General features: G+C 37.1%; 1 protein-coding gene across 1 annotated transcript; it reads left to right on the top strand.

Annotated features, from left to right (window-relative positions):
* Positions 1-256: 256 nt before the first annotated feature.
* On the top strand, positions 257-20287 carry LOC110456810 (cytochrome P450 3A28-like). The gene is made up of 6 exons (XM_021507774.1): positions 257-343; positions 11859-12379; positions 13821-13992; positions 15163-15264; positions 19432-19611; positions 19804-20287. The coding sequence occupies exons 1-6, from the start codon at positions 275-277 to the stop codon at positions 20146-20148; spliced, it is 1389 nt and encodes a 462-aa protein (XP_021363449.1). The 5' UTR covers positions 257-274; the 3' UTR covers positions 20149-20287.
* The last annotated feature ends 2195 nt before the right edge of the window (positions 20288-22482 follow it).

Here is a 22482-nt window from a genome sequence, read left to right as displayed (position 1 = left end):
GTAGGATCCCTTATCCTTAGAAAGCATTTACACTAGTTTTGGAGATTGATATTCACAATCACAAAGCTTGCTTGAACTTCATATAAACAGTCAGAGGGAAAAGTTCATAAACATTTGAGTGTCTATAACATTACAATTTTATTAAGACACCGCTTGATGGCGCCACAAGTTGTAATCGCACCTGTGAAACCGGAGAACCGTGAATCGTTGTCTCATGATGCAATGGTGGCGTTTACATTCCTTTTTTTAACGTCAATAGTTTCTGGTTAACAAGATGGCGACAGCTGTGGTTAATATATTTGTGCATGCTGTACTGTACATTCTAAAATACATCAACTATCTGGTAAGACTGGTATCACTCTTAATATACATTTTGTAATTTAAATAATTGCAACCTATTAGTTTTAATACATGCTCTATTAGCATATAGTCTGTTGAATTTTACAATTTGTCACATTGGCATATATCTTTATTGGGTACTTGATATGTTTTGTTTTTATTTCTATGTACGAGCTTAATGAGTGCACTACTTTCATTTAATAGACAATTTCCATAAGCTCTCTGTGCTACAGATGTCATTTTAATTATTATTACTATTATTATAAGTGTCATAATTTCTTTGAAAGAGATCCTTAGGCCTTTGAAACGTCTTGGATTAGGGACAGAAACTTTTAACGAGAGGTCGTTACAAAAATCTACTGTTGATTTACAACGAGGACCAATCTTACAGTCCAGATTTTCAGAATTTGTTTCGATAATTTTACTCGACCATTCAGATTGACCAATCAAGAATTCGAATGTCATCAGCACCGGTTAAACCATCTTCGGTCGCCATGTTGTCATACAAACAAAATCAAACATGCGTGCACACACTTACACATGTATATATGTTTGTATACAGATATATCTATAAATAGAAAAAAATAATATTCAAATGATGTAACTTAAAGGTTAAGCATTAATTCTGCCATTACGTCTGTGTCTGTACTCGTGATCTTGAAGCCCGGTAGTAGGTTTAGACAGAGGGTACTAAAGTAATATACTCAGCCCCGGCCGGGTATTCATCGGTCAAAAGGCCACACCGGGACGATTTTAGCACATATGCATGGCTCCGCGTCAATGCACTATTTCTGTTAATCTCTTACGAAGTTAAACTCTGCCTGAATTATCGTGTTTACGTAGCGAGAGCAGACGTAATTTAAATTGAGAGAAACTTATTCGCTCTTCCGATATGCCAGACGTAGGGTGACATGACTCATTATGGAATTCGTAGTAAACATAGTAGTAATACTATATTTGGCCATGCAGGCCATATATAGAAACTGATTGATATATCACGCGTGATCTGTCATGGCGGTCCTTACTTTTTGAAAGACGCAATGAGCTAATTTCGTGAAAGAGTTATTGTATGCGTAATGATTCGTTATTTCAACAATTATGTAATCTTGCAGATTGGACACTTGATTTGTTTGCTACATTAGCAGGAAAGGTCTGACGATTGTATTGGTCAGGAGCTACAGAACGTTATCGCAGTTAGGAGTACCGATACACATGTACAGATGGTACTTATAGGCAGGTGGTAGTTATAGACAGGTGGAAGATATAGCCATGTGGCAGTTATAGACAGGTGGTACTTATAGACAGGTGGGACTTATAGACAGGTGGTAGTTATAGACTTGTGATAGTAATAGGCAGGTGGTAGTTATAGACAGGTGGAAGTTATAGACAGGTAGTAGTTATAGACAGGGGATAGTTATAGACTGGTGGTACTTATAGACAGGTGGTTGTTAAAGACTGGTGATATTTATAGACAGGCGGTAGTTATAGACTGGTGATAGTTATAGACAGGTGGTAGTTATAGACAGGTGATACTCATAGACAGGTGGTAGTGAAGGATATGTGGTAGTTATAGACAAGTGGTAGTTATAGACAGATGATACTTATAATCAGGTGGTAGTTATAGACAGGAGGTAGCGATATACTTGTTAATGACCGGTAGTAGTTATAGACAGGTTGTAGTTATAGTCAGGTTGTAGTTATAGACAAGTGGTAGTTATAGACTGGTGATAGTTATAGACAGGTGGTAGTTATAGACTGGTGATAGTTATAGACAAGTGGTAGTTATAGACTGGTGATAGTTATAGACAGGTGGTAGTTATAGACAGGTGGTAGTTATAAACTGGTGATAGTTATAGACAGGTGGTAGTTATAGACTGGTGATAGTTATAGACAGGTGGTACTTATAGACGGGTGGTAGTTATAGACTGATGATACTTATAGACAGGTGGTAGTAATAGACTGGTGCTAGTTTGGACAGGTGGTAGTTATAGACTGGTGGTAGTTATCGACAGGTGGTATTTATAGACTGGGGATAGTTATAGACAGGTGGTAGTTAAAGACTGGTGGTAGTAATAGACAGGTGATAGTTATAGACTGATGATAGTTATAGACCGGTGGTAGTGATAGACTGGTGGTAGTTAAATGCAGGTGGTAGTTATAGACTGGTGATAGTTATAGACAGGTGGAAGTTATAGACTGGTGGTAGTTAAATACAGGTGGTAGTTATAGACTGGTGATAGTTATAGACAGGTGGTAGTTATAGACTGGTGGTAGTTAAATACAGATGGTAGTTATAGACTGGTGATAGATATAGACAGGTGGTAGCTATAGAAAAATGGTAGTTATAGATTAATGGTAGTTATAGACCGGTGATAGTTATAGACAGGTGGTAGTTATAGACTGGTGGTAGTTATAGACTGGTGGTAGTTATAGACAGGGAGTAGTTATTGACTCGTGATAGGTATAGACTGGTGGTTCTTATAGACAGGTGGAAGTTATAGACTGGTGATACTTATAGACAGGTGGTAGTTATAGACTTGTGGTGGTTATAGACAAGTGGTTGTTAAAGACTGGTCATAGTTATAGACAGGCGGTAGTTATAGAGTGGTGATAGTTATAGACTGGTGATAGTTATAGACTGGTGATAGTTATAGACAGTTGGTAGTTATAGAGAGGTGGTAGTTATAGAGAGGTGGTAGTTATAGACTGGTGAAAGTCACAGACAGGTAATAGTTATCGACAGGTGGTAGTTATAGACTGGTGATAGTTATAGACAAGTGGTAGTTATGGACTGGTGTTAGTTATAGTCAGCTAGGTATTATGTATAGACAGCTGGTAGTTATAGTCAGGTATTAGGTATAGACAGAAGGTAGTTATAGACAGATTGTGGTTATAGTCAGGTATACGTTATAGACAGCTGGTAGTTATAGTAAGGTATTAGGTATAGACATCTGGTAGTTATAGACAGATGGTAGTTAAAGTAAGGTAGTTGGTATAGACAGCTGGTAGTTATAGACAGCTGGTAGTTATAGTCAGCTAGGTATTAGGTATAGACAGCTGGTAGTTATAGTCAGATATTAGGTATAGACAGAAGGTAGTTATAGACAGATTGTAGTTATAGTCAGGTATAAGTTATAGACAGCTGGTAGTTATAGTCAGATTGTAGTTATAGTCAGGTATTAGGTATAGACAGCTGGTAGTTATAGTCAGATTGTAGTTATAGTCAGGTATTAGGTATAGACAGCTGGTAGTTATAGTCAGATTGTAGTTATAGTCAGGTATTAGGTATAGACAGCTGGTAGTTATAGTCAGATTGTAGTTATAGTCAGGTATTAGGTATAGACAGCTGGTAGTTATAGTCAGATTGTAGTTATAGTCAGGTATTAGGTATAGACAGCTGGTAGTTATAGTCAGATTGTAGTTATAGTCAGGTATTAGGTATAGACAGCTGGTAGTTATAGTCAGATTGTAGTTATAGTCAGGTATTAGGTATAGACAGCTGGTAGTTATAGTCAGATTGTAGTTATAGTCAGGTATTAGGTATAGACAGCTGGTAGTTATAGTCAGATTGTAGTTATAGTCAGGTATTAGGTATAGACAGCTGGTAGTTATAGTCAGATTGTAGTTATAGTCAGGTATTAGGTATAGACAGCTGGTAGTTATAGTCAGATGGTAGTTATAGTCAGGTATTAGGTATAGACAGCTGGTAGTTATAGTCAGATGGTAGTTATAGTCAGGTATTAGGTATAGACAGCTGGTAGTTATAGTCAGATGGTAGTTATAGTCAGGTATTAGGTATAGACAGCTGGTAGTTATAGTCAGATGGTAGTTATAGTCAGGTATTAGGTATAGACAGCTGGTAGTTATAGTCAGATGGTAGTTATAGTCAGGTATTAGGTATAGACAGCTGGTAGTTATAGTCAGATGGTAGTTATAGTCAGGTATTAGGTATAGACAGCTGGTAGTTATAGTCATATTGTAGTTATAGTCAGGTATTAGGTATAGACAGCTGGTAGTTATAGTCAGGTATTAGGTATAGACAGGTGGTAGTTATAGGCAGATGGTAGTTATAGACAGATGGTAGTTAAAGTAAGGTATTAGGTATAGACAGCTGGTAGTTATAGACAGCTGGTAGTTATAGTCAGATGGTAGTTAAAGTAAGGTATTAGGTATAGACAGCTGGTAGTTATAGACAGCTGGTAGTTATAGTCAGCTAGGTATTAGGTATAGACAGCTGGTAGTTATAGTCAGATATTAGGTATAGACAGAAGGTAGTTATAGACAGATTGTAGTTATAGTCAGGTATAAGTTATAGACAGCTGGTAGTTATAGTCAGATTGTAGTTATAGTCAGGTATTAGGTATAGACAGCTGGTAGTTATAGTCAGATTGTAGTTATAGTCAGGTATTAGGTATAGACAGCTGGTAGTTATAGTCAGATTGTAGTTATAGTCAGGTATTAGGTATAGACAGCTGGTAGTTATAGTCAGATTGTAGTTATAGTCAGGTATTAGGTATAGACAGCTGGTAGTTATAGTCAGATTGTAGTTATAGTCAGGTATTAGGTATAGACAGCTGGTAGTTATAGTCAGATTGTAGTTATAGTCAGGTATTAGGTATAGACAGCTGGTAGTTATAGTCAGATTGTAGTTATAGTCAGGTATTAGGTATAGACAGCTGGTAGTTATAGTCAGATTGTAGTTATAGTCAGGTATTAGGTATAGACAGCTGGTAGTTATAGTCAGATTGTAGTTATAGTCAGGTATTAGGTATAGACAGCTGGTAGTTATAGTCAGATTGTAGTTATAGTCAGGTATTAGGTATAGACAGCTGGTAGTTATAGTCAGATGGTAGTTATAGTCAGGTATTAGGTATAGACAGCTGGTAGTTATAGTCAGATGGTAGTTATAGTCAGGTATTAGGTATAGACAGCTGGTAGTTATAGTCAGATGGTAGTTATAGTCAGGTATTAGGTATAGACAGCTGGTAGTTATAGTCAGATGGTAGTTATAGTCAGGTATTAGGTATAGACAGCTGGTAGTTATAGTCAGATGGTAGTTATAGTCAGGTATTAGGTATAGACAGCTGGTAGTTATAGTCAGATGGTAGTTATAGTCAGGTATTAGGTATAGACAGCTGGTAGTTATAGTCATATTGTAGTTATAGTCAGGTATTAGGTATAGACAGCTGGTAGTTATAGTCAGGTATTAGGTATAGACAGGTGGTAGTTATAGGCAGATGGTAGTTATAGACAGATGGTAGTTAAAGTAAGGTATTAGGTATAGACAGCTGGTAGTTATAGACAGCTGGTAGTTATAGTCAGATGGTAGTTAAAGTAAGGTATTAGGTATAGACAGCTGGTAGTTATAGACAGCTGGTAGTTATAGTCAGCTAGGTATTAGGTATAGACAGCTGGTAGTTATAGTCAGATATTAGGTATAGACAGAAGGTAGTTATAGACAGATTGTAGTTATAGTCAGGTATAAGTTATAGACAGCTGGTAGTTATAGTCAGATTGTAGTTATAGTCAGGTATTAGGTATAGACAGCTGGTAGTTATAGTCAGATTGTAGTTATAGTCAGGTATTAGGTATAGACAGCTGGTAGTTATAGTCAGATTGTAGTTATAGTCAGGTATTAGGTATAGACAGCTGGTAGTTATAGTCAGATTGTAGTTATAGTCAGGTATTAGGTATAGACAGCTGGTAGTTATAGTCAGATTGTAGTTATAGTCAGGTATTAGGTATAGACAGCTGGTAGTTATAGTCAGATTGTAGTTATAGTCAGGTATTAGGTATAGACAGCTGGTAGTTATAGTCAGATTGTAGTTATAGTCAGGTATTAGGTATAGACAGCTGGTAGTTATAGTCAGATTGTAGTTATAGTCAGGTATTAGGTATAGACAGCTGGTAGTTATAGTCAGATTGTAGTTATAGTCAGGTATTAGGTATAGACAGCTGGTAGTTATAGTCAGATTGTAGTTATAGTCAGGTATTAGGTATAGACAGCTGGTAGTTATAGTCAGATGGTAGTTATAGTCAGGTATTAGGTATAGACAGCTGGTAGTTATAGTCAGATGGTAGTTATAGTCAGGTATTAGGTATAGACAGCTGGTAGTTATAGTCAGATGGTAGTTATAGTCAGGTATTAGGTATAGACAGCTGGTAGTTATAGTCAGATGGTAGTTATAGTCAGGTATTAGGTATAGACAGCTGGTAGTTATAGTCAGATGGTAGTTATAGTCAGGTATTAGGTATAGACAGCTGGTAGTTATAGTCAGATGGTAGTTATAGTCAGGTATTAGGTATAGACAGCTGGTAGTTATAGTCATATTGTAGTTATAGTCAGGTATTAGGTATAGACAGCTGGTAGTTATAGTCAGGTATTAGGTATAGACAGGTGGTAGTTATAGGCAGATGGTAGTTATAGACAGATGGTAGTTAAAGTAAGGTATTAGGTATAGACAGCTGGTAGTTATAGACAGCTGGTAGTTATAGTCAGATGGTAGTTAAAGTAAGGTATTAGGTATAGACAGCTGGTAGTTATAGACAGCTGGTAGTTATAGTCAGCTAGGTATTAGGTATAGACAGCTGGTAGTTATAGTCAGATATTAGGTATAGACAGAAGGTAGTTATAGACAGATTGTAGTTATAGTCAGGTATAAGTTATAGACAGCTGGTAGTTATAGTCAGATTGTAGTTATAGTCAGGTATTAGGTATAGACAGCTGGTAGTTATAGTCAGATTGTAGTTATAGTCAGGTATTAGGTATAGACAGCTGGTAGTTATAGTCAGATTGTAGTTATAGTCAGGTATTAGGTATAGACAGCTGGTAGTTATAGTCAGATTGTAGTTATAGTCAGGTATTAGGTATAGACAGCTGGTAGTTATAGTCAGATTGTAGTTATAGTCAGGTATTAGGTATAGACAGCTGGTAGTTATAGTCAGATTGTAGTTATAGTCAGGTATTAGGTATAGACAGCTGGTAGTTATAGTCAGATTGTAGTTATAGTCAGGTATTAGGTATAGACAGCTGGTAGTTATAGTCAGATTGTAGTTATAGTCAGGTATTAGGTATAGACAGCTGGTAGTTATAGTCAGATTGTAGTTATAGTCAGGTATTAGGTATAGACAGCTGGTAGTTATAGTCAGATTGTAGTTATAGTCAGGTATTAGGTATAGACAGCTGGTAGTTATAGTCAGATGGTAGTTATAGTCAGGTATTAGGTATAGACAGCTGGTAGTTATAGTCAGATGGTAGTTATAGTCAGGTATTAGGTATAGACAGCTGGTAGTTATAGTCAGATGGTAGTTATAGTCAGGTATTAGGTATAGACAGCTGGTAGTTATAGTCAGATGGTAGTTATAGTCAGGTATTAGGTATAGACAGCTGGTAGTTATAGTCAGATGGTAGTTATAGTCAGGTATTAGGTATAGACAGCTGGTAGTTATAGTCAGATGGTAGTTATAGTCAGGTATTAGGTATAGACAGCTGGTAGTTATAGTCATATTGTAGTTATAGTCAGGTATTAGGTATAGACAGCTGGTAGTTATAGTCAGGTATTAGGTATAGACAGGTGGTAGTTATAGGCAGATGGTAGTTATAGACAGATGGTAGTTAAAGTAAGGTATTAGGTATAGACAGCTGGTAGTTATAGACAGCTGGTAGTTATAGTCAGATGGTAGTTAAAGTAAGGTATTAGGTATAGACAGCTGGTAGTTATAGACAGCTGGTAGTTATAGTCAGCTAGGTATTAGGTATAGACAGCTGGTAGTTATAGTCAGATATTAGGTATAGACAGAAGGTAGTTATAGACAGATTGTAGTTATAGTCAGGTATAAGTTATAGACAGCTGGTAGTTATAGTCAGATTGTAGTTATAGTCAGGTATTAGGTATAGACAGCTGGTAGTTATAGTCAGATTGTAGTTATAGTCAGGTATTAGGTATAGACAGCTGGTAGTTATAGTCAGATTGTAGTTATAGTCAGGTATTAGGTATAGACAGCTGGTAGTTATAGTCAGATGGTAGTTATAGTCAGGTATTAGGTATAGACAGCTGGTAGTTATAGTCAGATGGTAGTTATAGTCAGGTATTAGGTATAGACAGCTGGTAGTTATAGTCAGATGGTAGTTATAGTCAGGTATTAGGTATAGACAGCTGGTAGTTATAGTCATATTGTAGTTATAGTCAGGTATTAGGTATAGACAGCTGGTAGTTATAGTCAGGTATTAGGTATAGACAGGTGGTAGTTATAGGCAGATGGTAGTTATAGACAGATGGTAGTTAAAGTAAGGTATTAGGTATAGACAGCTGGTAGTTATAGACAGCTGGTAGTTATAGTCAGATGGTAGTTAAAGTAAGGTATTAGGTATAGACAGCTGGTAGTTATAGACAGCTGGTAGTTATAGTCAGCTAGGTATTAGGTATAGACAGCTGGTAGTTATAGTCAGATATTAGGTATAGACAGAAGGTAGTTATAGACAGATTGTAGTTATAGTCAGGTATAAGTTATAGACAGAAGGTAGTTATAGACAGATTGTAGTTATAGTCAGGTATAAGGTATAGACAGGTGGTAGTTATAGTCAGGTATTAGGTATAGACAGGTGGTAGTTATAGGCAGATTGTAGTTATAGTTAAGTATTAGATATAAACACAAGGTAATTATAGACAGATTGTAGTTATAGTTATGTATTAGATATAGACAGAAGGTAGTTATAGACAGATTGTAGTTATAGACAGATGGTAGTTATATATACACAGGGGTTAGGTATAGACAGCTGGTTGTTCTAGACAGATGGTAGTTATAGTTAGGTATTAGATATAAACAAAAGGTAGTTATAGACAGATTGTAGTTATAGACAGATGGTAGTTTTATATACACAGGGTTAGGTATATACAGCTGGTAGTTATACACAGGTGGTATATATAGTCAGCTACTAAATATAAACAGATGGTAGTTATAGACAGATGGTTGTTATATATATACTCAGGGTTAGGTATATACAGCTGGTAGTTATACACAGGTGGTATTTATAGTCAGGTATTAGATATAAACAGATGGTAGTTATAGACAAAAGGTAGTTATATATACACAGGGGTTAGGTATATACAACTGGTAGTTATAGACAAATAGTAGTTATAGACAAGCGGTGGTTATAGACAGATGGTAGTGATTGTTAGGTATTAGGTTTAGACTGCTGGTAGTTATAGACGGATGGTCATTATAGTCAGGTATTAAGTATAGAAAAATGGTAGTTATAGTTAGGTATTAGTTATAGACAGGTGGAAGTTACAGACATATGGTCATTATAGTCAGGTATTAAGTATAGAAAGATGTTAGTTATAGTCAGATATAAGGTATAGACTGCTGGTAGCTATAGATAGGTGATGGTTATAGACAGGTGGTAGTTATAGTCAGATATAAGGTATATACAGCTGGTGGTTATAGACAGATGGCAGTTATAGTCAGGTTTAAGGTATAGACAGGTGGAAGTTATAGTCAGGTATTAGGTATAGATAGCTGGTAGTTATAGTAAGGTATTAGGTATAGACAGCTGGTGGTTATAGTAAGGTATAAGATGTAGACAGCTGGTAGTTATAGACAGCTGGTAGGTATAGTCAGCTAGGTATTAGGTATAGACAGGTGGTAGTTATAGACAGGTGGTAGTTATAGTCAGGTGATAGTTATTGTCAGGCGATAGCTAAGGACTGATGATAGTAATAGGCAGGTGGTAGTTATAGACTGGGGATAGTTATAGTCAGCTAGGAATTAGCTATAGACAGCTTGTAGTTATAGCCAGATTGTAGTTATAATCAAATATGAGATATAGACAGAAGGTAGTTATATACAGATTGTAGTTAAAGACAGATGGTAGTTTTATATACACAGGGTTAGGTATAGACAGGTGGTAGTTATAGACTGGTGAAGGTTACAGACAGGTGATAGTTATTGACAGGTGGTAGTTATAGACAGGTGGTAGTTATAGACTGGTGATAGTTATAGACAAGTGGTAGTTATAGACTGGTGAAGGTTACAGAAAGGTGATAGTTATTGACAGGGGGTAGTTATAGACTGGTGAAGGGTACAGACAGGTGATAGTTATTGACAGGCGGTAGTTATAGACTGGTGGGAGTTATAGACTGGTGATAGTTATATACAGGTAATAGTTATAGACAAGTGGTAGTTATAGACTGGTGATAGTTATATACAGGTGGTAGTTATAGACTGATGAAGGTTACAGACAGGTGATAGTTATTGACAGGGGGTAGTTATAGACTGGGGGTAGTAATAGACAGGTGATAGTTATAGACTGGGGATAATTATAGACAGTTGGTAGTTATAGACTGGTGATTGTTATAGTCAGCTAGGTATTAGCTATAGACAGCTTGTAGTTAAGGTAAGGTATTAGATGTAGACAGCTGGTAGTTATAGTCAGATATTAGGTATAGACAGAAGGTAGTTATATACAGATTGTAGTTAAAGACAGATGGAAGTTTTATATACACAGGGGTAGGTATAGACAGGTGGTAGTTATAGACTGGTGGTAGTAATAGACAGGTATAAGGTAAAGTCAGGTGGAAGTTATAGTAAGGTATTAGGTATAGATAGCTGGTAGTTATAGTAAGGTATTACGTATAGACAGCTTGTAGTTAAGGTAAGGTATTAGATGTAGACAGCTGGTAGTTATAGACAGCTGGTAGGTATAGTCAGCTAGGTATTAGCTATAGACAGCTTGTAGTTATAGACAGATTGTAGTTATAATCAGATATTAGGTATAAACAGAAGGTAGTTATAGACATATTGTAGTTATAGTCAGGTATTAGATATAGACAGAAGTTAGTTATAGACAGCTTGTAGTTATAGACAGATTGTAGTTATAGTTAGGTATTAGGTATAGACAGCTGGTAGTCATAGTGAGGTATTAGGTATAGACAGGTGGTTGTTATAGGCAAATGATAGTTATAGTTAGGTATTAGATATAGACAGAAGGTAGTTATATACAGATGGTAGTTATAGTTAGGTATTAGATATAGACAGAAGGTAGTTATAGACAGATTGTAGTTATAGACAGATGGTAGTTTTATATACACAGGGTTAGGTATAGACAGGTGGTAGTTATAGTCAGGTAATAGGTATAGACACGTGGTAGTTATAGACAGATGGTGGTTATAAATAAATAATATTATCAATTTTATTAACAAATAAGACAATAGCTTAATCAAGAATACTTATTAAGATCTAAATCTAAACATTATGCAAACATTTCCGTCGTCATTAAACAGATCCGGAATGCTGAGCTCTGATTCTGAAGAGTACCTACATTGTATAATGATTTGTGAATATTTTCAATCCTTTAATAATTTAATTTTTTTAAATGGAAACTTCGGGGTTTTTTCTTTGTGATGTTTGACATGTTAAATGTTAGTATACAGAAAATTTTTATCTTTGCAAACCACATGTTCTAACATGTTATTCCTGAATCTCAGTTGTAAAATTTTCAACAAAATGATCTGTTGCAGTTTTACAGAACCACCATACCAGAGACGGGATCTGTTGTCAAAACACTTCTTCACCAACTGTTTGGAACCGACAAACTGAAGAAACTAGAATACCTTTGTCAGTTTTATCATAAATACGGCTTATACAGATATGAGGGGAAAATATACCTATTCGAGGAGAGGATAGCACAAACCGCTATCAATAAGCTTGATAAAGGAGCAGATAATTACCTAGAAGATTCTCCATTGAAAGACACGTTTTTAGGATCTTCTCAAAAAAGTCCGGAAACAAGGCGTGCTATCGCGTCCATCTTTCGTAAAACATCAATAGATGAAGGAGGTCATATTATGATCCGTGACCTTGACCTTTTGTGTCAGAATATACGAGAGGTCAGTAGTGGGTCAAGGCCGGTCAATATCACCCAGTTCAGCCTAAGACTTGCCTTAGACGTGGTCGGCCATGTGTTATTACATCTTGACCTTGGGGGACTGAAAGGTCGACAGGATCGGCTGCTGGAGGCCATGACGACCATTCTGCACAGGTATGCAACACATTAGTTTAAAGATCCCTGTACCACTGTCTTTTTTTCATTGGGGAAAAAATCAATTTTAACTACAGCTTTAAAAACTCATTTCTGAAAAGACAATTTTCTTGTTGCACAAAAGAATTGCGATGTAAATATTGAAGTGAAATGAAATGGCATCCATTCGAAAAAGAAGATGATGGCTCAATTAAATATCAGATTAATGTAAGCCCTGCGACATTCAACTACATTGTTATTGTAATACATATATATATTCTTGATATGTAATTATTTTTATTTATTTTTTGGATATCAAAGTTTTTTCAAATCATCCATTGGAAATATCTAAGAATTCAAATACAAGAATATTATTGGGGCACCTTGTTACATTTGTAGTACTTTGATAAAGCTATTTCAAGAGATTCTTCAGGGCGGACATAACTGGAGGGTAAATGATAAATAATAGCCTTTTGTTGAAGGCAGTGATACGTAACATCTCGGCCAATTTCCTCCAGCATACCACCCCTGCAGGTAGGGGATCGGGAAAAGAATGAACCTGCTGTTTCCCACTGCAAGTATCGTAGGAGGCGACTAATTTGGGAACCCCCCTGCAGAATTGGGTATTTACTATGGGACACAAAAGCGACCAAAATAAATCTGCTGCACCCATAGCAATAATTGGGATCTTTTTCTTTCTTTCTACTTCTAACTACCTTTTATTTCCTAGCGCCTTGCTTGGCAACACCTCACTTTTGGCTTGAATGTTGAGCGTTCGACCAGGTGAGAAAGGCAATGGGTTCTGTCCCCAAGCCGGGATGACCAAAGTTTTTAAAAATGGTAGTTATTATTCCCTGCTTAATGTTCAGCATTTAGGGGAATGGCAACAACTGGTTCACCCACTGTCGGTATAATGTGACCGGGCGGAATGCTGTGCTGGGTGCCTTCGGCATGGTAGTTCAGTGAGATAGCACTATGAAAGTCGGTATCACACACTAACATAATACCCTGTCTCCTGCATACACACACGAAAGCACGTATACAATACACATATGGAGGCACATCCTTAAATGACCTTTGCTGTTAATAGGATGTTAAACTAAACCAAACCAAACCAAACCAAACCTAACCTCCAGTATACAGTATCGGCCCTTAGTCTTTAATTGATGTTTCTTTGCCATTGATCAAGATACCTCAGTTTGAGGCCTGGTAGGTTTGTACGTGTAAGTGATGAAATACGTTAGTTGATTTACTGTTGTTACTTTGGAAATGTATCAAATAAAGTGAGTAGATCTTGAGAATTAAGAATCAAATACAAGGTATACTAACAAAAATTTGCATAACAATGTAGAATTCGTAAAGTAGTTTTGATGGGAGGATTCGCATATAGGTGATAATGAAAAGAGGAAAACGCTCTATTTCTGGATCTATTTATGTCATCTTCAAAAATCTTGTTCCCCAGATGTTACGCCTTAGCAGAAATCACCAGTAACAGTACCGAATTCATCCAGGCTGCCGAGAACCTGGACAGTCTGACGTCACAGATCCTAGAGGACGCTCTCAACGAGGACGACCAGACTAGAGAGGACAAGAGGCTAGTCGTCCAGCTTCACGAAGCTTGTGGCTTCGAACAAGTAGGTCGCACTCTTATTGCACATAACTCACTGATTTTAGGGATAATGCTATTGTTGGTTTCGCAAATGCCTTATATTTGCACTGAGGGGAAACATTAGCTTTTGTTCTCTCGACCAAAAACGATGGAATGAGAACACAGTTACGGGAGCTAAACCGGATTACTGGTCTTGGTATCATATCTTCTTGCTATTTGGTATTTTGAAGCAAGGCCTAGCGGTAGTGTGTTGGGAATCTGTTGAAATTTTCTGATCGATCATTGGTTACCATTATAACCAACTGATGATCGATTAATAATCGTTTTATAGAAATACATAGGGAAATCCGCCATGCTTTTCACTGTCACTTAGGCTAAAAATAAAGTGATACCATGTAATTATAATATAAGAAATACCTCTCTTCAAACACTGAATCTGTAATATATAGTCCTAACGAGCAGTTATGAGCTCAAAGTAAGTCATGCAGTGATGATGCCAACAATTTTACATTTAGCTGGGAGAAATGTCTACTGAAAACTCCATAACATCTACACATAAGTATTCCGACTAAAATCAATCATGGATTTTGTACTCGATTAATCAGTTTGTTAGCCTAACTGGCCGATGCCTTACTTAGTCGATTAATCGGATCACCACTACCTGGTGGCAGGTAGAACAACAGAAACAGACAATCCTTACTGCATTGACACGAGAACATGACTGCAAAATCTAGAATATGTTCCTTTGTCATCAATTTGACAAGACCAAAAAAAAATGTTTGTATCGGGGTACATGATTGACAATAAAACCAGTTGAGGATTTAAATTAGGTTTTGATACCTGCCTATAAAATAGAGACGCTTACGACTTGTTGGTGCCTTTAACTGTGACGTTCATGTGCATTAGAGCGAAATAAAATTGCTATAATATGGTCTGAGGTATAAACTAGGGTCGGTCGGGGTACCCGAAACTTACACATTCTCATATATTTACTTTCGTTTCAACAAATTCTGTTCAAGAAGGTATATGCATGGGATTGATCAACACTGCCTTAACGATACTGATATACAACTGTTAGTTCACAGATTCAAATTATTACTTATAAGTAGTTTTAAGAACTACTGCAATACTATATTCATGAAAATTAAAGGTCAACCTTAAGTACAGTTCATATCAATCTGCTGTATATTTTCAGGCTAAAGACAACATGAAGCTGTTTCTGATGGCGGGCACCGAAACCACAGCATCCACCCTACCTGTTGTATTTTACCTGCTTACCAAATATCCTCACCTGCAGGTAATATAAAGAGTTCTAGGGTGAATTTATCTTTGTAACAGAAACAACTTCCCTGATATACAGAAAGCAGCTCTGTGAAACCTTAAACCATGTCCTAAGGACCGGCGAGCTTGTCAATGGCACGGTGTTCGTAATCTGTCAACTTTTCCTTTATAATGCCACTTGTCCTTCTGCAATAGGGATTGAGAGATTTCATCCCAACTTTATTTGGAGCATCCTTGGGCCAAGGGGACTCAATTTTGTATAAATTGTGGATGTTGCCCTCCTCGGGGCAGAGGGGCGAGGTCCAATAGGGGAAATAGAGGTAAAAACTTTAAAGTCCTTCTTCTACCATAGGGATGAAGGGATTTCATCCCAATATGATCTGAAGCATCCTTGGGAAAAAGGGACTCAATTTTGTATAAACAGTGATGTTGCCCCCCTGGGGCTGGGGGCTGAGGAGAGGGGCCCAATAGGGCAAACGTAGCGAATTCTCAAAATCCTTCTTCTTCTGTAGGAATGACAGGATTTTGTTCAAATTTGTTATGAAGCATCCTTGGGTGTAGGGGAAGCAATTGTGTATAAACGGTGTGTCTAACCCCCCTGGCAGCAGAGAGGCGGGCCCAATAAGGGATTTTAAGAAACAGCTTTAATATCCTTCTTCTTCTGTGGGGATTAAGGTATTTTGACCAAATTTGAAAGGGAAATCAATTTTGCATAAATGGTGGGTTAGGACCCCCTGGGGCCTGATGGGCGGGCCCAATAAGGCAAACATAGCAAGTTCTTCAAAATTCTTCTTCTTCTGTAGGAATGACAGGATTTTGTTCAATTTGGGATGAAGCACCCTTGGTAGAAGGGGAACCAATTTTGCATAAACGTTAGGTCTGACACCCCTTTTGGCGAAAAATAGCTTTTAAATTCTTCTTCTTCTGTAGGAATGACAGGATTATGTCCATATTTGTTCTAAAGCATCCTTGGGTAAAGCATCCTTTTATTTTACATGTACACTTACAGTGACATTATGCTATTCTAACTTCAATTTTGCTAACATTTCTACGTGAGTGATACATGCCCTTTGGGCCTCTTGTTTATTATTTAATCAATTCCTTTCAAATTTTGTACGGTAATGCTAGAACCAATAATGTTCGACATATATTACAGGTTTTTCTGTCCAGTTTCATTTTTCAGCGATTTGGCATATCACACTTGACATAGCAATGCTGATCATCGTTTTTGCTGTTAATTTGTTTTGCTTGTTTACGCGATAACTCAAGCCAAAACCCTTTTCTCACTAAAAGCGCTGAGCAGGCGGCACATCCACTCCTGTGGAATTCTTCCTATGAAACTTTGTCTAGGATAACTATTTTATGTATTTTATCAGTTGTATGCTGGAATAAAGAGCGGTCAAGTTTGTTCCAATGAATGGCCTTGACTCACTTTCAAGGCCACACAAATAAAATGTGTGAACGTCTTTATAAAACCAGATCTGAATCTGAAATAAGAATTCTAGTGTTATGATATTAAATTGTGCTGAGTGTTAACGGTGTGAGTGAATGTCTTAGGCCTAATTTGAAGGTCTTATTATTGATTTATAAGGTGTTGAGTAATGACATCTACCAACAAATATCCCTAGCTTTTATATCTGGTTGATGGGTAATGTATATCAATGTTATTGTACTGTTGCAGGACTAACCCTTTCACCCCTATGTAACTTTAGAAGACTCTGCCATGCATTGATATGGATGAGTCTATTATGATTTACAGTGGTGAAAGGGCTAAGGGAGCAGCTGGTTGATGATACATCTACAACATTGTTGTATATATAGATGATTAAAAAATATAATGCCCATTTCAAATTTCGACAAATGATAAAAGAGAAAGTTGCTAGCTTCAATGGTTCCAAACCAATTTCTCTACCATTCTAGGGAAATTTCATGGGTGAATGAGTTAAGGAAATTATTTGAACATGTCAAGGATATTTGTCAATAACGTGGGAAATATACGTGGGAAATATATAACCAGACATAAATTATGTAATTATAAGCTGTTAAAAAAAATTCAATTTCAATATCTGCAGTGTCACGCTTGCAAGTTGATACGTGTCCCCTGATTGCCTCATTGTGTACAAGTCCCAGCGGCCCGGCCGTCTGCGCGCATGATTAAGTCTGCAGAAAGGTTGCCAAGTTTAACCACAGTAAACACACAGACGTTGTATGTAGGTAGGCTATGATGATTCGATCAACACTCAGACGCTTTGGGTACACAGAGGTCATCTATAAACACACTGAGAGGAATCATTCTACAGCTCCACTAAACATTAGATACACTAAACACTCGGCTACTTACGGGTTTAATGTTTCGCAAGAAACAGGTCGTGGGCTATTAAAGCTATCCCCCCCACCCCTCCCCCCACAAATCTTTTGTCATATGACATTTGGCTGTACATTTTATGCAACATTAGAAACACTATACATGTACACATTCTTTGTTAACGTTGGGGAGCTTAAATTTGTTTTCTCTCGGAGTTGTTTTCAGAATAGCAATAGTTTTTTGGTAGGTCTTAACCTTTGCACAATGAATACTGCAGTTTCCCTGTCTTAATGAAAAATAGGAATGTGCAACATCGATTTTACAGTGTTCTATCTAAAGATCTCCCCAGGCCCTAACGTCAGGATACAATTTGGACTTGAGTCCAAAGTTTTGCTACTTGATGATCCCGGAATCTGTTCTGCTATGTGAACTATATATTCTACTTTCACATTTTTATTTCACATGTGATAAGATCCGGTGGAAAATATATCTGTAATTAATACTGACTTGCTGAATTAATCAGAAAGATGGGCAGATATGTTATGTAATTGTCACATCCAAATTTTGTAATTATGTCATTACATCACTTCTTCTGCATGTTAGACAATGTCCCTGTCAGCTTATTTGATTGAGCACCCTTCCTTTGTCCATTACAATATTTATCTTAAACTATTTTTTCAGACATTATTTGCATTGATTACGTATCAATGCATGTTTTCATTTTTCCTCCATATGTCGGTATACGACCTCCTAAAATTTTACCCTCACAATGTTAGACTTGTTACATAAAGGGGTCAGCATTTGTGATTNCCCCCCCCCCCCCCCCCCCAACTTTTATGTCTTGCAAAAACATTTGCAAAGGTCGTTAAACGAGTCATAAACCTGTTTCAATTTTATTTGGCAAGTTAATATGAAAGATTCTGATGCTTAATTTATAAAATTGTGGGAAACAAGAACTCCTTTCGTGCTCTCTATGTCATATTTTTTTCCCAATGTTAATGGTTTATGTCATGGCGCAGCGTCCGTCGTCCGTCCGTCATCCGTCTTCCGTCCGTCCTTCAACTTTTCCTTTAAAACGCTCCTTGTCCTGAACGGCCCAGTAGAGGGACTCAATTTTGTATAAATGTTGGGTGTGGACCCCCTGGGGGCAGAGTTGCGTGGCCCAATAGGGAAATAGAGGTAAAAACCTCTAAAAACCTTCTTCTACAGCAGGGATTAAGGGATTTTATCCTAATTTGGTCTGCAGGATCCTTGGGCCGAGGGTACTCGTTTTTGTATTAATAGTAGGCGTGGCCCTCCTAGGGGCAGAGCCAAATAGGGGAAATAGAGGTAAAAACCTTTGAAATCCTCCTTTTACAATGGGGATTGAGAGATTTCATCCCAACTTTATTTGGAGCACCCTTGGGCCAAGGGGACACAGTTTTGTATAAACGGTAGATTGGACCCGCTGTGGGCAAAGTTGCAGGGCCCAATCGGGGAAATAGAGGTAAAAAACGTTTTCTTCTACCATAGGAATTAACGGATTTTATCCCAATTTAACCTGGAGCATCCTTGGGAAAAGGGGACTAAATTTTGTCTAAACGGTGGGTTTGGACCCTCTGGGGGCTGAAACAATATAGTTGCTGGGCCCAATAGGGAAAATAGAGGTTTAAATCTTTAAAATCTTACTTTTCTGTACCATTGGAGTGATATATTTTCCCATGGCTGCTTTACTATCCAGGTGAGCGATACAGGCCCTCTGTGACTTTTGTTAATATATCAAGTTTAAGATTAATACCAGGTGAGTAATGCAGGCCTATTGGACCTCTTGTTTATCTCGAATGCTCAAAAATATACATCCTTTGCTATTCACTTTCCAATACGTTTTCGTTACATTAGATGGAACTCCAGGCAGAAGCTGACGAAAATATGGACAATTTACGGAAAGACCCGAACTTTCCTCTACCAAAAATAGAGAGCGTCATGAAAGAAGTACTTCGGCTATACCCTATAGCACCATTCATCAGCAGACAAAACAACGGCCCCATCACTATAGGAAATGTCAACCTTCAGGAACATGTGAGTATCCTAGCAACTACAGGCACGTTTCCATAGCAACTACAGCCGTGTTACCTAAGGAACTATAATCATGTTACAGTGTACCTAAGCAACTACAGCGTTGTTTCCATAGCAACCACAGTCGTGTTACCAAAACAACTGCAGTCTGCTTTTGCATACTTGCCAATGATATTGTCTTTCTGTCAATTTCAGAGTGACATTGTAGTGTTTACCTGGGGGATACATAGATCGCCACAGGCATGGAGCCATTCAACGGAATTCATACCCTTCCGCTTTTATGAAAATGAGTCTAAAAAGTCTACTTCTAACTTATACATTCCATTCGGTGCTGGGTCGCGGGTGTGTATTGGTCAACACATAGCGTGGCTGGAGATCCGATTGGCCATTGCAATCTTACTGAATAACTTTGACTTTAGCCACGTGGAGGAGACACCGGACCTTCGGTTCGTGGTGGACTGGACACACGCTGTGGTCCATCCGGATAAAGACATGGTGTTCCGAGCTGTTCCCAGGACAACAGCTGGTATCACAATATGACTTAGTCAGGACGTGACATATAATTTCAGTCCCATTTTGACATTACAAAGTGACGAGACAAAGTGCTATGATAATAATAATTATAATTTCTTGTCCTATTTCAAAATGTAAATTTGGAGAAAAAATAATGTTTTTTTTTATTTAAATATCACAAGATAAAGTATATTTATTAAACAAGAGGCCCAGAGGGCCTGTATTGCTCACCTGGATATTTAAGCAGTCATAGCAAAATATTCTCATTAAATATTATACTTTACTACAAATATTTCCAAATATTGGGTCTGTCTCTCAGCAACACCCTCACCTTATTGGGTCCCATCCCTGTGTCCCCATAGGGGTTGGGGCATGGTTTATACAACATTGAATCATATTGGGGCCAAGGATACTCCATATCAAATTAGATTAAGATAAAGCTATAGGATAAAAATCCTAACCAATGACTCTTGGTTTTCAAAACAACCTGTTACAAGATATTAACACATTTTTCCACAGTAATCTTGAAAGTCTAACCAAAGTCATTCAGTTGAAAAAACTTGGAAGTCCTTAATCCCAAATATCATCACCCCTTGGGTCTATGTTATTGAGAAGAGTCATTTAAATATGATAACACATTTGATCCCTTTGACATTGAAAGTACATTGTAGGTAAAGGTCATTTTTACGACAACCCCACGTCCACATACCAAATCTATAACATTGGTCAATATCTAAATGTCGACCAATCAGGACTTTATTGTGCTTCCTCACTGAAACATACTGCCGAAGACACCCAGCAGGACACCCACCAGGTCACATTATACTGACAACGGGCGAACCAGTCGTCCCACTCCTAAATTGCTGAGCGTTAAGCAGGAGTAGAAACTACCATTTTTACAGACTCTGGTATGTCTCGGCCAGGGGATAGAACCCAAAGCCTTCTTCACAGGGGCAAACGCTCAACTAAAGGCCAAAAGTAAGGCACTGCCAAGAACAAATCGGTCGAGAGACTTGCGTCATACTGTTATTTTGAAAAACACCTGCTTAGGTTCTATTCATGTATCTTTCTTGGAAGCTGTTTTATTTATAGAATCAATGTAAAACCACATATACAGTTGTGTGATTGGCTCTTTTATATGACTATCATTACTGTAACTTCTGTGAATATCTAGTGTCCAAAGTCCTTCTATCAGATAATTGTTGATGTATATCTTGTTTTGTCGTCAATTTACCGGTTGCTAAGGACACAAATCACGTCTGAAAATATGCATATCGTCTTTGCAAGTTTCTTTAGTAAAGTCACTCGAGCTTAACGTACCTGCAAAACATGTTGCATTGAAAATAGACAAATGTCTTTTAAACACGTCTTTATCTTTTTATATTTCGTGTAAAAGATTGTTGAACCCGTAATAAAAGTCGTACGCATGAATATTGTAGTAGGTTTTCTTGTCCCATGGTATCTGAATGTTCTAGCAACTTTTTGTGTGTTATTTAAATTAGCAGGCTGGATAAAAAATAAAAAATAAATTGTTACAAGGAAGTAGCATTTAAAATTTCTGCAGATAGAAGGTCGAATTTTCTTTACACAATGAGAGAAAACAATGTATTGAAATAATTATCAGTTCTATAAAGCGAGGTACTGAAATTACAGCTATTTCTTAGTGGATATCTTAAATTTATATTAAAGTAACGGAATGGTTCAATGATGTCTTCTTATTATCTAAAATTGTGAGCATAAGTAATAGTGTATGATTTTTTCGCCAAAACAAAGTGCTTCAAGTCCATGGCCAGTTTCTGCATAAAGCTTAACTTGTGAAGTCTCTCTGCGCAATTTTGTGATAATTCTTGATGCCTTTAGCTGGATTGATTCTAGAATATTTTCATTTTGGTTACTACTGTTGTTCCATACTACATCCCCATATTCAAGTATTGGTTTATATATTGATGTTGGACTTTTTCTATTCAATTTGTGTTTTAAGAATCTCAATATATTCATTCTTCTATAGGTTAGGTAATACTATTGTTAATATGATTGTCCATATATCATCACTACTAAAAGTTAACCCAAGATGCTTATGAGTTTGTTTATTAGTTAAAGTTTCATTACAAAATAAAATATCTGGATGATTTAGTTGGTTCCCTTTTCCTTGAGACAATTACAGATTCAGTTTTCAGCGAATTAAATTTGATAACGCAATTTATTTGCCCATGCATTAATAGAACCTAGATCATGGTTAATTTCACTGGAATTTTATTTTGATTGAAGTCTATTACTGCATAAGTATACATCAGCAATAAGTTTTATTTTACGTGTTACACATTATGTCATATCATTAATATAGATTAAAAAATAAAAATA

The sequence above is a fragment of the Mizuhopecten yessoensis genome, unplaced genomic scaffold (assembly GCF_002113885.1).
Source record: "Mizuhopecten yessoensis strain PY_sf001 unplaced genomic scaffold, ASM211388v2 scaffold8849, whole genome shotgun sequence".
NCBI lineage: Eukaryota > Metazoa > Mollusca > Bivalvia > Pectinida > Pectinidae > Mizuhopecten > Mizuhopecten yessoensis.
Note: the sequence above shows the minus strand (reverse complement) of the source record. Positions and strands in the feature narration are given on the sequence as shown.

Bases quoted from the DNA above. Each gene is read 5' to 3' on its own strand.
- LOC110456810 (XM_021507774.1), top strand. From the start codon at position 275: ATGGCGACAGCTGTGGTTAATATATTTGTGCATGCTGTACTGTACATT. The intron at 344-11,858 runs GTAAGACTGGTA...GATCTGTTGCAG, and splicing joins TAAAATACATCAACTATCTG to TTTTACAGAACCACCATACC. The intron at 13,993-15,162 runs GTAGGTCGCACT...GTATATTTTCAG, and splicing joins AAGCTTGTGGCTTCGAACAA to GCTAAAGACAACATGAAGCT.